Genomic DNA, 18,717 nt, shown 5'->3' with positions numbered 1-18,717 from the left:
TAATAAACCTTTTTTTTTCAAGATGGGGGAAAAAACCTCTGTGTAAAACCAGATGTATTTCTTTTTTTGTCATCAGGAAAGCCCTGTAAATAGAACTCCGATAGGATTCAGGTGTAAGTTCTGTATAGAGATCCACCCGACGCTCCGAGCAATCTGCAACCACCTGAGGAAGCACGTCCAGTACGGAGAGGTCAAAGAGGGACATGTCAAGGTAAGTGAAGTTGGATTTAACATTGAAATTTCTTTGATGCTGCTGCAGTATTTGTCTTATGTCATCTGGGGACCGTTCTTGTTCATTATCCATTTCAATTTTTAAAAATAATTAATTATTGTCAATACTAATGATGTAAATATAAATTCATTAGAACCGGGATCTTTCTATGTGGAGTTTACATGTTCTCCCCGTGCAGCGTGGGTTCTCTCCGGGTTCTCCTGCTTCCTCCCACACAGTCCAAAAACATCCATCCATCCATTATCTATACACCTCTTAATCCTCATTAGGATCATGGGGGGCTGGAGTCTATCCCAGCTGACTCAGGGTGAAGGCAGGGGACACCCTGGACAGGTCAGTCTATCACAGGGCTACACTTAGAGACAGACAACCAAGCACCTACGGACAATTTAGAATCATCAATTAACCTCAACATGTTTTTGGACTGTGTGGGAGGAAGCTGGAGAACCCACGCTGCACGGGGAGAACATGCAAACGCCATGCAGAAAGACTCTGGTGCCCCCACCAGGATGCGAACTGGCGACCTTCTTGCTGCGAGGCAACAATGCGAACCAACTGCACCACCTTGCAGCCCGTCCAAAAACATGTTGAGGTTAATTGGTGATTCTAAATTGTCTGTAGGTGTGAATGTGAGTGTGCTTGGTTGTCTGTCTCTCAGTGTAGCCCTGTGATAGACTGGTGACCTGTCCAGGGTGTCCCCTGCCTTCACCATAAGTCAGCTGGGATAGACTCCAGCCCCCCATGACCCTAGTGAGGATGAAGCAGCGTATAGATGATGGATGGATGGATAAATTCATTATTCTTCATATGCGTCTTTTTTTTCCACATTTGTTTTCTGCATGATATAATTTCATTTGTTTAAAAACCGTATTACAGGAATAGTTTGACAGTTAGATGATTGGTATAGCTCTTATGTCTGTCCGTTAAACATATAGCTAACTGTTAGTTAGCTTAGCATAGCATAAAAACTGTGGAAAATTAGGGTGCTTTAGTGGTGCTAGTGAGCTAACCTGCTATTAGCTGTAGCTTCCCATTCATCATTATGAAGCTTTTTCACAAAATGTCAAACTATTCCTTTGACAAATCACGCGCCGCCAAAGTCAGCGCTCGAGCAAATCTACAGTACGTATTATTTATTCCTGTTGTGCCAAAGGGATATCCTCTTTAACAATATTTCAGAGGCACACTGTTTCTGTCCCTTGTGTTTCTGTCTTGTTTTCCAACTCCCATCCTCGTAGCACTGCAGTGATCTGTTTTACTGGACTCGGGTTCTGCTTCCCATTTTGTTTATTACTGACGGAGGCTTCTGGGTAGACAGTCTGTCAGCTTCCCCCAGAGAAAACAAGCAATGCTGTCCCATTGCTGTGGAGGAGGAGGAGGGGGGGAGGTTGGAGTGGTGAGCCATAACTTTTAGGGCAGCGGCGGGTAACCATTCGAACATTAGTATTCCACTGAGGCTGCCAGTGAGGGGAACAGGCCTGAGGATCCAGCGCCTCACCCAAACGCAGGCCTGGTTCTTCCATCAGTAACTCGGTCTGTCTTTATGTATCTAAGCTGAGATGGTTTGGGGCCTCTGAGAGTGACACACTGAAAATGTATTTGTTTTCTTTATAGGGAATTCAAAAAGGCAGTATTTTTGTCGCGACTTTGGCTTTTAGGTTTATTCAAGGTAACTCTCCGTGCCTGGTTTGAGGGTTACCTGCTTACAGCACATCTGCTGTGACCTTGTACAACATCTCTACTAGATGGAATGAACTGTGCGTTTCACAGGCTAAAGAGCAAATATTGCTGTTTTTAGTATCACAAATGCATTTTTGAATTCAAGAACCGCTTCTCAAATAGGTGGATGAAGAAGAGGCTGACAGTGCATTCAGGGACTGCATGGCAAGGTTGGGTCTGTGGATGCCACATCTTATTTATGGCTGCATGAAGTGCAGGGTCAGGTCCATCCACAGAAAGAATGAGTTTCCTCAAGGCAATAAAAAAGTCACGGTGATTGTCTGTCCGCTTGTGATGACTGCAGTAACCAGGCTGCACTCTCACAGATGAGGGCAAGTAGAAAGAGAAGTTTTGCTTCGCCGTTGGTTTGAGGGATAGTTGTCGGATGTGCAACGTTGCAGGTTCCTTTTGTTTTCACTCAGCAGAGATGCATATTGTTTGGTGTAATGATAGCGCTCGGTGAATGGTGTGATTGACTTTGTGAAGAACAATTCAACGGCGTTTATCCTCAGTCTTATTTAATGGGACAATTTGCGGGTTGGGGATGATAAGTAAGCGCTGGGATTGAATTTTGCTATCACTTTCCACTTGCATAGTGCAATCAAGTCGGGGTTAGAGTTGATGTAAGGTTGCTGCCAATGAAACAGAGAGAGAGGAAGAGAAACACAGAGTTCGAGGCGCACCATGAGACAGAGCTGTAACTAAAACTCAACTGATATTGCGCTCATACAGAATAGACAGAACCAGGGGTATTAGACAGATGCTTAACTGTTGCTTATGCGCTGTTAACATGATGCGTCTAATCTTGTATAAAGGGCTCCAGGTACCAGACTCTAAGTGATATTTAAATGAACAGCTACCATTCTCTTTTAATTCCAGTGGTCTGTATCCATATAACAAAACGCTTTAAAAGACAAAACCAAGGGGCAGAGAAAGGTTTCATCTGAGACTTATCTTCTTTATTTTGCAGCAGGAGGTCAATGAGGTGCCCCTGACCCTGCCCTCAGAGAGCCTAACTAATGGCGACCTGGAGGGCGATGAAGCGGCAGAAACCGACTGCCTTGAGAGACCTGCAGTCACGGTGATGGGCCCACCCTTCTCCACAGCTTCAGATGATGTTGCTGTTGCCGTGGAGACCCTGGATCCAGAAGTGGATGTCGTTGCAGGAAGGGCAGCGGCCCTCGTGGCTGCAGCCCGGGCCGTGGTGTCCGAGAGCCAGCTGAAGCAGCGGTTAGCAGCCGGGGGTCACCCTTGTGCCCAGTGCGACCGAGTCTTCATGTCCATGCAGGGACTGAGGTCCCATGAGAGGAGCCACTCAGCCATGGCACTGTTCAGCAGAGAGGACAAATACAGCTGCCAGTACTGCCAGTTTGTCTCACCCTTCAGGCACAAGTAAGTGCATTGTAAAAAATAAATTCATAATAAATGACTTAATGTCATTTATGATTGCTGGCAGCACCGACTGCCAGAATAAAACCCTAAAATTAAACTACAATATCGTAATTCAAAAGTACAAAAACAATACATTTACAGACATTTTCTTGATGTGTGTTTTTGGAAGAAACTCTTTAACAGATTTTTCCTGAATTATTACAATCAAACACCCTCAATATACTGAAAAAGTTCTGCCATAAACAGTTTTATTCTATAGATTTGGCCTAATTTATTAAGATCAATAAAGATTAAAATACATACAAATTGTCTTATTTTGGAATATAGGAAAGATAATACACACTACTATTGATTAAAAAAATAATTTATTGTTTCATTTATTCAGATGAGAATTTCTAATAAACAAATTATTCACAAAGAATTCTGCATAATTGAGAAGCTTAAAATGGTCTTTCTATGTGAACTGCATTACAAAGTAGAGACCAACACCAGAGTTTATCAAAATAAAAAAGTATTTCAAATAAATTATAAGTACCATAAGCAAATGTCTATTGAATTACAAGCAGCCATCAGAGTGTGGTGCAACACCAGACAATGTTCTCTTGTGTGGATGAAGCGCACAAAGGAGCACAACATGCCTAAAAGATTTAACCTTGAGAGCCGTGCATCTTTGTACTCTTTAGAAAAAGTACAAATAAATATTAAACTGATATGATTTACCTCGAAATTAAGAGGAAGATGTTAATTTTTAGTTAATAGTATGGGCATAAACCTTTATATTAAGAGCTACATATTTAATCACAGACAATTATTGTGGTTTTACAGAAAGAAAGCAGAAAAATACTGTGTAAATAATATTGTTCATTAAAAGAAAATAAAAAAAAATACAAATTTGGCATTTTTGGAATAACATTTAATTGGGCTGTTCATTTACAAATAATGTCTGTACCTTATGAGTTTTTTATATAATTGAAAAAACAGAAAACTATTGTGAAATCTTTATTTTCCCTAAAATTCCATTTTTTTCAAAGTGTTGGGAGGAGCAGGTTTAATAACTGAGACCAGCTTCTACAGTAGAGTCCCCTGTGTATCGTGTGGCATTTTATACGGACTAGATTAGATAAACTGGACCACTTAGCCCAACATAAACACATACTTACCTGAATTATATCTATTTGTTGACACCCCTGTTAACATTGATCTACGGTGACTGTCCAGTTCCTGTCACTTTTGCTTCTCTGGAAGGTTAGATCAAGATGTGATCCTTAAAATCCACCTCCACTCTGCCTAATATGTTTTATTTATTTGTTGCTCCACTGTGTTGTTCCTTGTGTTGTTAATGTATTATTTAAAAAGCAGAGTAATTTTAAATGTCTTAATGTTTGACAGGAAGAGATCTTCAAGATTTTGCTCCTTTTTGATGAATAGATTTCACCTGAAACTCTTTATCTAACTTCTCACTGCTTCTCTTCTCCTGTGTGAATATTACAAGCAAGAAGAAAATTTGGCTATAACTGTATTTGTAGATGCAGCGTTGATGAACTGCGGCCATCGCTAACCTCCGTGACAAACACATTGTGCTCTTTGCGGTTTTTAATGCCCCCAATGTTAAGCAGCATCACTGGGAAACATTTGCATTCCCAGCAAACAGTGAGTCTGATAATAATGAGGAAGTACTCCAGTTTAAACCAGCATAACGGTGTGAACCCATCACAATATGTGCAATGTGTGTCCCTGGTAGCAGCGCCGAACCAGTCTTACACCAGCTGCTCTTCAAATCAACTGGATGTTAGACTCATTTTGTACAGAGCGCAGTTTTACACCTTATTCTGTTTACCCTATCACAATCCCTTTGAATCTTCAATCTTCTCTAAGATTTCCTGCCTCCTAGGAGAGTAAGACAAACATTACAGCGAGACAGACATTTTGGTAGTGTGATTTGTTTTATCCATCACAGAGACACAGACTGAGAGGGGAAAGAGAGAGTCCTCATCTCCTCTGAGCTCCCAGGTGTAATCCCTCTGTACTGTATGTGCCCTGACCCAGAAAGAAGCCTCATTCCCATGCCACCTAGGAGGCTGGCATTAAAAACACAGCTACCGTCCCCACAGGCACTCACACACTCATTCCCACCAGGGGATTATGGGTAGATGAGTTCACCCCACGGCTCCTTGTTCTGTAGTCATTGGAAATGTGTGGCTGTTGTTTGCGCGGTAAACAGAATCGAGCGCTTTAGATGCTGCCGAAAAACCCTGCTGTTGAAATCATCAAAGTGGATGCTGTAGAGTAGAGCTCTCTCGCCTGCTTTCCTGTACTCTATTCTTGTCACTTTCTCTCTTTATCTGCTATCCTTTTGTCCTCATTTCATCCATTTTTTTGTCTTTTTTTTTTTTTTTATCCTCTTATCTCATATCCTCTCCTCTGTGTGTTCATATATTTTGTCTCATCGCCAGTCTGGACAGACATGTGCAGTCTCACCACGGGCACCACAAGCCCTTCAAGTGCAAGCTCTGCCCCTTTAAATCTGCCTACGTGAGCCGCTTGAAGAGCCACCTGCATAAGGCACACACAGGTAAAAAAACAGACGCACACATACATTAAGTCACCTCACAGCTGTATCTATGACTAACAAGGTATTCCCAGGCCCCAGCAGCAACCTCCTGTTTATCGCCTTCCACATGGAGATGCTTGATTTTTTAGCTTATCCAGTTTCAAATGCAACCAGTGGATTTGCTTGAGGAGTAGCTTTTGCCATTCGCCGACTTCATTAGACGCATCTAATTAAGCAAAGGAATCTAATTTGAATTCAGATTCCAACATGTGTAGCCCAAATGGATTCATCGTTAATATATGTTTATTTAGAAAGTGGTGAGAAGCCCTGCGACAAAGGAGGAGGCAAAGCGACGTGATGAGCTTCTCCGCCTGTGATCATTATTGTTATTGTGGGAGCCAGACGGCAGACAGCGATCCGAATACATGTAAATGCAAATGCAAAAAAGCTCCACCTGTGCAATCAATACACCAGCGACAGAAACAATCTTAAGTCTGGCAAGCTAGATGTTATTTTTTGCAGCTTTTAAATGCAAGAAACGGATAATCGACACAATTTTTTTTTAGCTGCGATTACATTTGGAAAAGTGGAGTTTGGTGAATTTGCAGGTTTTGTGAAAACAATCAGCATTAAATCTGCTTGTTGTGGTTCCATGCTTGCTGTAGAGCTACTTTGGACTCAGGAGCTGTCTTTTTCATAAGAAGTTATTCTGGCCAGAAATAGTTTAGTTTTGCCTATTAAACTGCTTCTGGTAAGACCACGTTACAGTCAGATCTGATTGGAATTTAATTGCTCCACTCCTCAGGATGCTGCCTGCATTAGGATGTTAAGCAAATACATTCAACAGAAACAGGAAGCGAGATGTTATAAATCCCCCGTGGCTACATTCAAAACACCAAACCCAAGTGTTTGGCTGAGGAACACGTAGTAGCAACAGCAGAATTAGTATAGTTAGCTGCTGTAAGGGTTTAAATCAATGATTAGATTGGTTAAAAATTCATATAATGGATTCTAATTTGTACATGAGAGCTAATTATATCCTTTGAGTATTATTTGACGTATTGCCCCTTATGCACGGCCCACCAACCTGCATGAAAGTCGCTCCCTCTTCTTTAATAAGCTGAGTATTATTTAGCTGACTGAAATAATACTAGTTGTAGCAGGGACGTACTGCCCTGGTGTTGCACTAATGGAAAATCAATTCTGCAACTTCTGAGTTCCTCAATGGACAATGTGGATCCCACTTGTATTATAATATCTCGGAATATTTCATAATATGAAAATCAAGCTCGGTATTTTTTCAGATTTTGTAAGCATAAGTGAGTTTAAGGTGGCATATTTGTTACAGAATGGCGCAGAGGGCTTTGTTAGTTTTAGTCATAACTGGCTACAATCATGTATAGGTCTCTGCAAGCCCTCATCTCACATTCTTTCTGTATTTATACAAGTCTCATCATTCTTAATATTCCTCCAGGTGAGCAGCACACATACAGGTGCTTGTCGTGCCCCTTCTCCTCCATGACCATCAGCCAGCTGAAGGAGCACTCTCTGAGAGACCACGGCGAGGCCCTGACCCTTCCGAAACTCCGAGCTGCCACCCAGGCAGCGCATGCCGCCCTCAGGCCGTCACGACTGCCCAGTAACATTGAGCAGACGCCCATGGCCCCGGATGGTATGAGATCATCTCAAATAGTTTTTTTTAATAGATTTATATATATGACATGATAGACTCGCCAGGCCTGATTCGGAGCATCTTGATTAAGCTTTGAAGTCATGGTTTCATATTTCTGTAAATAACTTTTTCCTGTGGAGAGTTAATATGAGAAGATTGATGTCTGTAAGCTACAACCTAGCTTAGCTCGAGCAGAAAAGTTGTTTAATATTAACAAAAACGAATAAAAAGGGGATTTTTATTCGCATTATTTTTTCTTTTTTACCCAGGAGCAGCGACTTCTAAGAGTCTCTGCTGGTTTCTTGGCAACACACCCAGCAAAGAGACACTACTAGTTCTCAGTTTTTTATATGGACTGCACAAGCAAAATATAACATGTTCATCAGCAGACTTTAGAAGTGCTGGTATGCATGGTTCCACTTGTTATGCTAAGCTAAGCTAACTGGCTGCTTTTTTTTTTTTTTTTTACCAATTTACCAAACAAACTTGAGAGTCAATCTTCTTATCTAATTCTCCTCAAGACAGCAAACAAGCTTCATTTCCAAAAAATATCACACTATTCTTTTTAAGCAGAATCCATCATAAGCGATAATTCCTCTTCATTGATTCTTCGTTCCATAGCTTTGAGGCTGAAACCTTAAATTTATTTTATGTGGGTGCCGCTATAGCTCACCTGGTTGAGCTGGCGTTACATGGACAGGGCTGTAGTCCCGATGTGGAAGTCGTGAGTTCGAATCCCGCTCATGGCCCTTTCCTACATGTTCTTCGGTCTCTCTTTCACTACACAATTGAATAAAGGCACAAAGGCCAAAAAAAAACAAAAAACTGGCAGCTGTGGTTGCCAGAACTTCAAATTTAATTTATGTGTTTTTTAACAATACAAAAATAGACCAAGATTTCAATGACAAATATAAATATAAAATAGATGAATAAAAATATTCCCGTAAATATCAAAAATCTTTACAGGCTGCTAATTTGAACATCACTGCAAAATAGGTAAATCGCCCTATAACATGCCGTGTGTGCATACCGTAGCACTTGAAGTGATCTGGGAGGTGTAATTGGTTAAATAAAAAATCCTAAATCAAGAGTAAAAAGGTGCTTACAAGCTGTGAAATGAAAAACTAGCATGCAAATAACATTAGAAAAAAGACTTAATTAGAATGCTTTTTGCTGCAGGGTTTGTATTTACTTGTTTTTACTGCAAGCCTACGCTCTTTACTGGTGCCCAAACGTTTGCATATTACTGCAAATATTAAAAATTCTATTTAAAATCAAATAAATTAACACGAGGCAGGCCGTCAGATACAATTTAGGATCTGCTCAATTTGAAAGGTAGCTTTATTTTTGTGTTATTACTATAACCCAAATTAGATTTGCTATAAAATTCACATTTAGTGTCAGCATGTCTGTGTGATAGTCACAGTCTTAGAGAGAGGTTTTTGTGCATAGATTGAATAAATTATACTTTAATTTAGGATTTTGACTGTTTCAGATTCGACTGCCCCGACATTCAGAGTTATTTTGACACGTTTCTTTGCAGAATATGTTCAGTCAAAGAGGTGTCTTCACTGGAGGCTGGTGTAGCAGTAAACTCCTTGATGTGTTGCCATGTTTTAGGTGTTTTAGTGGCTTTGCAGCGGCTGCTTTAGCTTGCAGACTGTTCTTGGCAGCAGCTGTCACCTTGCTGCTGGAGCTGTGGAATCTTCCCTGGAGCTGAAGCAGGGCAGCATTCCTCAATGCACCATCCACCACTGTCAGCTGTGCCCTACCAAGACAAATGAAGCATTGAGAAAGAGCAGAGCTGACATATTGAATGTCTCTCTACTGTGCCAAACTAGCTACCTTCAGCTGAATGTTTGAAATTCAGACAGAGAGAGTTTGTGTTCTTGGCAGTGTGCTTTGAAAATATTACCATTTGATTACCTCTCATTAGCAGTGATGTTTACTTAGATTTCTTGAACATGATTTTTAATTCCTGCATCTGCACATTACTGGGAAAAAAATAGCTTCTTTAAAATCCAGCCTCTTTTTGACTTGATGCAAAATGGCATTACTGGTTTGTTGCTTTGGTCCAGATCATATATATCAACAACCACTGGATGGATTGCCAGGGAACGTTCTGCACACATTCTTTGTTCCCAGTGGATTAACCTTTAATGGCTTTAGTGGCATTACATATAGCACCACCAATAGGTCAAAATGTCATTTTGTGCAGGTTTATGTTCAAATACCTGCAAAACAAAGCCTCTATTTTTGTATTATAAAAGCTGTACTTACTCAAGTGCTAACATGCTAAACTAAGATAGTAAATATAATAAGCTGCTTCACTTCTGCATGTCAGCTTTGTCATTACGAGTGTTGTTATTTAGCTCAAAGCACCTCGGTGTCTTAAGCACAGCCGGCCTCACAGAGCTGCTGTTTTAAGGCGTCCTCCTCTCCTTCTTCAGACTCTCACAAGTATTCCACCTCGCATTTATCCAATGCAATAAACAATTCTGGCCCTTAACACATTTAAGAAGACGCATCACCATGCAACTTCAAAATCTGCTCTCGATCTGCTATCTCATCACCATACGTCTGCACAATGCAGAGAGGATATTAAAAGCATGAATCAACTGTGGCATTGTTTGATTCATATGAATTCCTCTGCCTCTTCTGCAAAAGTCAGAAATTGGATCTGGAGAATTTTATAAAGTAAAAGTTGAAAAAACTTTTTCCTTGCATGCTTCTTCGTACTCCGAGTGCTGAATGAAGCATTTTTCACATGGATAGATATTCTATTAGTGTCACTGTGGTTTATTTATTGATGTGTTGGAGGCTCAAAGTAGGACGAGAATATGAGCTTGCTCACTGATATTATAGACTCTTGAGAAAGGGAATGAGGAGGGAAAGAAGTAGGGGACAAATGATGACAGTCACAGCTACACTTCTGTATCCGTGGAGGCGGGGGGGGGAGGGGATGTTTGCCTCCTTTGTAGAAGCACAGATCCACTGCTGTCTGCTGATGGCCTTTTATTAAACGTTATGTATATTGCATGGACACTCATTTGAGACACCTGTACACCTGTTTATTCATGCATTTATCCAATCAGCCAACTGCCTGATAGCGGTGCAAAAACACAATCCTGCAGATGCATGCTTGGAGCTCCAGTCGGTGTTCTGTTTAGGAAAAAATGTGATCTAAGTGGCTTGTGACTATGGCGTGATGGTATAAGTATTTCTGAAACTGCTTAGATCACGATGAGGCAAAACATTTTTAAAAAGCATCCAGTGAGCTGCGGAAAGAAACGCCCCTGATGATACGAGAAGTCATGGACTGGTTGGGGAGGATGGAATAGCTACAGTAACTCAGATAACTACTACTTCACAACTATGGTGGGCAGAGAATGTCAGAATGCACAACACGTCGAACCTTTGAGGCAGATGGGCTACAACAGCAGAAGACAACGTCTGGTTCCGATTCTGCCAAACCAAGAACAGAAATCCGAGGCTGCAGTGGGCACAGACTTACCAAAACTAGGCAGTTGAGGACTGGAAAAACAGAGTCTTGTCTAATAAATCTCAATTCTGCTGAGGCTGCAGATGGTAGGGTCAGAATTTGGCATTGATAGCATGAATCCATCTACCCAACATGCCTTGTGTCAACAGTCTAGGCTGCTTCTGGTATTTTAATGGTGCAGAGAATGTTTTCTTGGCAAACTTTGGGCTCCTTGGTATTAATCAGTCATTGTTTGGATGTCACAGCTGATCTGAATATTGTTGCCGAACTTGTGCGTCCCTTTATGGCTTACAGTTTTTCCATTTTGGCTAATTCTAGCGCGTTAATACACAATGTCAGAAAACAAAAGTTGGCTCAGGACAGTTTCAATCATGCAGAATCCATGACATGAAGAATTGAAGATGTTTTGAAGACAAAGGAAGGCCCTTTCCGGGATTAGATATGGTGTTACCAATAAAGTCCTTGGTGAGCTTTTTATTTTTAAAGAAATAACCAAACGTGAAGCAGCATAGAGGAGGCAGATTAATCGATCTGGATCAAATATATAAAGTAGGTTGAACTTCATGCCGCTGTGCAAAGATTTCATCAGCTTGACAACGTCACTGTGCATTTGAGTCAGTGTTAGATGATTCCTGTGGGATTAAAAAATTAGCTCCTGAATCCTCTTGATGTTGTCAGAAAATAAATTATTGTAATTTAAGCAAACATGTTCCCTGAGAGAAATATTCTGGTGGCCTGTACACATATCTTGCACTAAGCTAAAATGTTATTTCTAGTACCCATTCGACTCCAGAAAAAATCCTGCATTCAAAATCGTCCTGCATTAATATATATATTATTAGATTGTACATACTGATGATCAGTGTGTGAGTTGTATTTGGGGTTGGACTCCCTCCAGGAGTTCATAAGATATATCAGAAATGGAAAATTAAGTTACAGCGACAAACAAAGCCCTGCGACAAAGCTGTTCTTTTTTCAAGACATGAATAGTTTATATGAAACCACTGGAGAAGTTCGGAGAGGAAAAGTCCTTTGTATGAATCTGGACATGACAAGGGCTCCCTAGAAGGCACATGCCAAAAAGTGCCAAGAAATGTTTTATATTTTAATCTTTTTTTTTCTTTAAAATGTTAACCTGTAGAATAACCGCTACCTACAGCTGTTAATAAACATAATAGAGTTCATTGATTGAATTTCCCTTCTGGGATAAATAAAGTATTTTTCATTTCATTTAATTTCATTCATTGTTACATAAAATGGAAAAAAACACCAGTGAAGGACAAGCAGATCTGATACATGATAATAAACGCTCTGAATTTCTCCTCCCCTCGTTTAGATCCATCGTACCTGGAGCCGGCTGACGTCCGCCAGCAGCTCAGTCATTACCAGCTGGCCTCCCGCAGTCAATTGTCTTCCAGCTCGACTCCTGGTGGCTTGATAGTGGCTGACGGTCGTCCAGAAAGTGTGCTCACCTGCGAGTTTTGCGAGTTCAGCTCTGGATACATGCAGAGTCTCCGCCGGCACTACAGGGACCGTCACGGTGGCAAGAAGCTCTTCAAGTGCAAAGACTGCTCCTTTTTCACCTGCTACAGGTAAGGAAAGACTTCACCTTAACAGACAGAATAGAAAACGACACTTTGCTGGATAATTTTACTGAGAATATAGATGCTGCAAATTTACAAACTCTGTTCATGTATTTATATGAGAGAAGACACATTGCAAGGAGGATTCTGTATGAGCACTGGGCTAACTTTGGTAGTCCAATGATTCATCTTTCTGCCTGTAAATCTCTCTCAGGAATACCTTCACCATGCATGTGGAGGCAGGTCACAACAACAATTCACCTGAGGATCTCCCTAAAGACCTGCGCTGCCCGCTCTGCCTCTACCACACCAAACACAAGAGCAATATGATCGACCACATTGTTCTCCACAGAGGTACAGCTAATGCTAACCAGTAAATTATGCTTTTAAAAGAGTAGTTCAGCATTTTGGGAATGCCATGTTTTTTATGATAAATAGCTTAGCTTAGCATAAACACTGGACACACTGGGAAACGGCTACTTCTGCACTTTTTCTTGGAATGGAGTCCCCGCTGGCCGGTCTTTTTGCATAAAAGTGCAGCACTTTGCACTGCATTCACATGTTAGGCTGTTAGAAATAGAAAAACTTTCTGTCGTTACCATTTCATGCATCATTCGAGTATGGTTGCCCTAAGTGCTCGCAGAACCATTTAACAACTTGACTGTGTGTGTGGTGTCGTGTTTATACTCGGTTGTATTTCCATGCAACAGCCACTGATGTTTGCTTTGGCAGCAGTTTGTTGTTACCTGTGTAGTTCTTCTAACTGTTGTTCATCATACCCTGCAGACAGCAGCAAAAAAGCCAGTGGACGTATTTGAAACTAGTTACACAGTTTATCGGTCATATTTTTTCAGAGCAACTGAAACACTGAACAGCAATATTTCCTTGACGACACTGACACTCATTTTGAATTTCATAACAAGTCAGTTAAGGCATCCCCTACTGCATGTGGGACCGTTCGTGAGAACTGAAACTGAAAGATAGCCGTTAAAAGCGATAACAGAGGAATGGAACGGCTCAGATCAGTTGATAAAAGTTTTTTTTGGAGTGTTTGGATAGTTTTTATATGAGACTGTCTTCGGTTATCTGGAGAAAAGTGTTTGTGTTGAAACTGAGAAAATGACAAAACCTCCAAAATGTACCAGCCACCGTGATTACTTTTCATTTTGTGTGTGTTTAGATGTGAGTGTGTATGTGACAAATGCCATTTGATGCTTCTCTTGCACCCACACATCTCCTCTGCCCATTCTGTTGTTATCTCATCCTGCTGTTCTTCCCCTTCTCCTCTGCTCTACCTGTTTTTTTTTGTTTGTTTTTTTTTCTTCTCCAACCTAATAATCCACTTCACTTTCTCCATTCCCTCCACCAGAGGAGCGCGTGGCTCCGCTGGAGGTCAGCCGCTCCAAGCTGTCGCGCCACCTTCAGGGCTTGGTTTTCCGTTGCCACAAATGCACCTTCACATGCTCCAGCGATCAGGCCCTGCAGCTGCACCTGCAGAAGCACGCTGAGATCAAGCCCTACCAGTGCCAGCTCTGCTATTATGACAGCAGTCGACGGAGCCAGCTAGAGGAGCATCTCCGCCTTGAGCACAAGGTCAGTGGGAGTCTGCATGCGACACATGTAAGGTTTGTGCAGCCAAATCTAAATGGATATACCTGACTTAATTGGTTTCAACAGTGTAATTTAAAAAGTGGGACAATCATGGTGCAGCGGTCTCATCTGGCAGATTATTACCACCAGACCTAATGAATGTGGCTTACTTGTGTAAACAGGTTTTAGTAATTGGTCTGGTTAACAGCTGTAATATGAGACGAGACCACTGAAACACTGTGATTTGATTAATTTAAATGGCTGCTGCTGGTTTTGTCAGCTGCCGCCGTTTGAATCACAGATGGACAAAATTTGTCATTATGCAATTTTAAAAAACAAACAAAAACAAAGATCTATATAATCAGGCCAGTTGTAGTTTCATCTTTTGCCATCAGACTCCAAATACAGCGGCGTCGTGGAGAAACTGACATGGAAAAGAAAATGCAAAAAGTTGCCGTAAAAACATTTAGCATGCTTAGACTGGTCTGTGGAATTTTTATTATCCCAGTGCACTAGGAAACAGCAGAGGTCAAAGGTTACTCTGTCGACTTGTAAGGATATTTCATATTCAAGCAGAATGAGGATAGAGATAGACTTGAACAGCAGCAATCAATGCTTTAAAAAACATATTTTTGTTTTTTTAAAATAGCGCAGCAGCAGAACAAGAAAATTCTTTGTTTACTTGGGTATTTTGGATCGACTCAAACTTTAATTGTTAGCAGGTCTTTGCCAAGTTTGTGCGAAACTAATAGTTAACATCAGGTGAAATGTAAATAACTTGCTCCAAGTTTCACTTTAAAATCATTAAAATCAGCCCACCTTAATTTCAGGCAGGAGTAGTTAGTTGTTGTGTGGGTTGCATTATTTTTTTAATAGAAAAATTCAGCAAATGATAAATTATTAGAAGATTCCTGTGGACCATAAAGTCAAGCAGGATTATGAAAGTATGTAAATGTGTTTCTACTGTGGTCCAATTAACATTTATTTTCCTTATTTATGCGATGATATTAAAATATACATGTATTGAGCGGGCAAACGACAAGACAGCGTCGCCACACAGACACCAAATTAAACTCTTTGCTGCATCTTGACAGATAAAGGAGGAAATAAAATATCCGTGAAATGACTACTGAATGACACCCTGGAATCAGATGAGTAGGCGCAGACATATCAGATTGCTACAGCTTCAGTATATTCTAACAACAACCAGGAGAGAAAAGGTTTCGGCTCTCCGTCTCCCCTAATGGGGATAATTCGTGAGATAATGTGAGAAAGCAGATGGTATTTTGGTAGTTTAGATTACAAGAAACTTAAAAGGGCACCCGCTTATTGTTTTCCAATCTTTACATGGCCCAGATCCCTGATTTTTTTTTTTTTTTTAGCAGTGCATGCTGGGATAAGGTCCAGCCCACCTGTTACTTAAAATAGGAGTAGGTGGGTATACATAATGGATGAACAGATAATTAACATAGCAAATATAAAGCTGAGAAAACTAATTTATTCATACCCAGATTTTTTATCAGCACAGAAAATCCAACAAAATCGCTTTTTGGAGATAAGTTTAAGTGGCAGACAGGAGATGGATCGCAGCTAAAAAAAAAAAGAAGATGATTACTCCACTGCCACTGATCAGTGAGTGCAGGTTTTCGAATAGGTTTTTGTAAAGCCACACTGATTGCTTTAGGTATTAAGGCCCTGTGTGCGAGAATTTATCAGGCGTGGTATCTTATATTTTTAACTTAAAATCATGAGGAAGCTGAGAAACAGAAGGTCTGAGGAGGGACCAAGTATTTCTGAAACAATGAAGAAAGGAGGCTTTACATCTTTGGAATGAACTCTGACTGATATGCAGAGTATTTTCGATGTAGTTGTTTCTGTTTGACTCCTAGCAGATGAGATATTTGTACTTGCTGGCACCTTCTGATTAGTGTTTTTTCACAGCTATGTCCTTACCGTTAATTACAGTATGCAGGAGTTTTTGTTTCTTTTAAATGTAGATGAAGGTAAATAAAAATAAATAAAAAAAGTCCATGTGAGGGAGCAGCGTTCCTCCTGAGCGAGGCAATGAGCTAAAGCATATTCATGGTAGGAAAGAGTAGAAGAACAGACATCGTCACTGCTGGGGAGAGTTCTGGAGGACTGCAGTTCTGAGTCTTTAGGGAGTCTGGGAGGAAGAAATTAGTCAGAAACAGTGAGATAATTTGTGACAAGATGAATAAGAAATAAGATGATTTTAAATCTTCTTTGTGAAGAAAAAAAAAAAAACCTTCAGTGTCAGAATATTTTAGAAGAGCATTAAAATTTACTTTGCAGAAGTTGTGATGGTTGATTGAGACTCGAGAGCCTTACAAATCCAGTTTAGCTGTTGTGGTACTAGGAGATGATGTAAATTACAACCAAAAACGTACTTTTCGTCATGCTATTAGGTAAGTAATGGGCTTATTTTACTGTCATACTGTGTATTGAATGAATATAGATCAGAGAAACGTAGCTACTGGAGATATGAAGCAAAAATGAAACCCAATCAGAAACATTTAGCTTCATGGTTATAATCCAGACTCAGAATATATTATTGTAGAATTCTTGAGCTTCTCCAGTTAAAGCTACAACAAAACTGAAAGTAGAAAGAGCGGCCTGTCTAAAAAAAAAAAAAAGGAGAAACTGATGTTGTTGAAGCCTTGACGTGTTCAAAAGCTCCCCCATCTGACATACACATGACACAAAAAACACTTCCTGTTTCTGATCAGGTTATCCGCAACTTTGAGCTGATGGGTCGGGTCAACCTGGACCAGCTGGAGATGATACAGGAACAAGGGAGCAGCGCAGAGGAGGACGAGGAGCGAGAAATGATGGAGATGGTAGTCGATGAAAAAGCTGCTATGGAGGAGGAGGAAGAGGAGGAGGAGGAGGAGGAGGATGACGAAGGAATGGAAATGATGGAGAACCTAGTGGAAGAGCAGAGGGAGATGGACGGTGACGAGATGGACGACAACATCAAAGAGGAGGAGGATGAGGGGGAGGGGGAGGAGGAAGAGGAGGAGGAAGATGAAGTCAAGGAGGTGGAGCAAGAAAAGCCGTCTCTGCAAGGTAACTCCACGTGAAGTGCTCCTTGTCAGAGTCCTGTGTTATGTTTTATCTAATCATGACTCTATGGACTGACGGTGACTATTCTCAAAGGCGAGTTTATGAGCAGTATTAACATATAACGTCACATTATTTTCACACGTAAAATAGCGGTTGTGAGCCGTAAAAGTAAACTTCGAATTCGATTATAGTAGATGCATTTGTTGTCAGAACAAAGACAGACACCGTTCACGCTCATAAGAATACAAATAATCTCGTCTGTCAGCGGCTGTCTGGGTGTAAAAGCAAAACGTGAATCAAAAATGCTTCAATCCTCCTCCTTTACATCAGACTGTCAAACCACTGATGTTTGCTTTTAGAAGAACAAATACACACTTCACACTCAGCCAGTCAAATCCAAAACACGACTGAATATTATTTAACTGCCGTGTATGAGCGGAGCAAATTTCTGCACAAAGCCCGCTGGGATCATGCTGTAAATGATTATCTGCTGAAAAAGCCATTTCCTGTTGTGCTCTCAGTTGTTTTGTCCCACATTATAATGTACAGTATCTCATGTGTATGTTTTTAAGCCAAATAAACATTCCCATTGGTTGGACATCAACCATACGTCTGCAATCGTCTTCATCTCACAACACAACACAACACAACACAACATAACATATTGCGAAAAGCAGATCTAACAGGGAATAATATAGGACACCTGAAACTGAACATTTATATGTACTCCATTTCCCAGAGGTCAATGCATCTTCCATCAGCAGCAGCTGCAACAGCTCTGGACCAAGCAGTGTAGAGAAGCGGCTTCCCTGCGAATTCTGTGGCCGCTGCTTCACCAACAACCTCGAATGGGAACGACATGTCCTTCGGCATGGCATGTTAGTATTTCTCTTATTCTCTACTGTGTCTTTGTGTGTGAGTCTGTATGCTTTATCTGCAAAATCAGCTCCTGTAGCCTGTTCTTTCATGACCACTCTGCTCCTTTATACACACCTCTCTGCTCAGTATGGACCTTTAGGTAAACACCACAGTTTGTGCATTCACACCTGATTCCCTCTTAACGCGGTACAACAGTGAATGGAATAATCATTCTAAGGGTAGCAGTTGGTCAGTCCCCGCCTTTGGACTCTAAATCTTGTTTAATTGCTATTCTGTTGATGTGCTCGTTTAACCCTCTGAACCCCAAGCCGCTTCTGGGCATTTATTTGCTCCTGTCACGTTTCTATTCACTGTGGGGTCAGAACTCTTTGTGCAGTATGACATAGTTAGAATGCCATAAATCCTAAAAGAGGAAAAACCACAGTTGAATTTCTTTGATCATTTAGTTCACAAAAAAATCATAAAAACCAGGAATCAACATGTATATCTATTTTCTCATGGGCGTTACCAATA

The 18,717-nt window shown here is 40.8% G+C and overlaps 1 protein-coding gene across 2 annotated transcripts in view; it reads left to right on the top strand.

Moving 5' to 3' along the window:
- The window catches only part of znf462 (zinc finger protein 462), a 56,471-nt gene that overhangs the window by 33,011 nt on the left and 4,743 nt on the right, over nt 1-18,717 (top strand). For both annotated transcript variants that reach the window (XM_008285560.1, XM_008285561.1), the window contains exons 4-12: nt 77-211; nt 2,922-3,343; nt 5,797-5,915; nt 7,369-7,566; nt 12,405-12,660; nt 12,866-13,005; nt 14,021-14,244; nt 16,989-17,328; nt 18,065-18,203. In XM_008285560.1, the coding sequence (XP_008283782.1) occupies nt 77-211; nt 2,922-3,343; nt 5,797-5,915; nt 7,369-7,566; nt 12,405-12,660; nt 12,866-13,005; nt 14,021-14,244; nt 16,989-17,328; nt 18,065-18,203 (1,973 nt within the window). The remainder of the gene's footprint in view (nt 1-76; nt 212-2,921; nt 3,344-5,796; nt 5,916-7,368; nt 7,567-12,404; nt 12,661-12,865; nt 13,006-14,020; nt 14,245-16,988; nt 17,329-18,064; nt 18,204-18,717) is intronic.

The sequence above is a fragment of the Stegastes partitus genome, unplaced genomic scaffold (genome assembly GCF_000690725.1).
Source record: "Stegastes partitus isolate 25-593 unplaced genomic scaffold, Stegastes_partitus-1.0.2 Scaffold409, whole genome shotgun sequence".
NCBI lineage: Eukaryota > Metazoa > Chordata > Actinopteri > Pomacentridae > Stegastes > Stegastes partitus.
The sequence above is the reverse complement of the archived record's forward strand: the minus strand, read 5'-3'. Positions and strand labels throughout refer to the sequence as shown.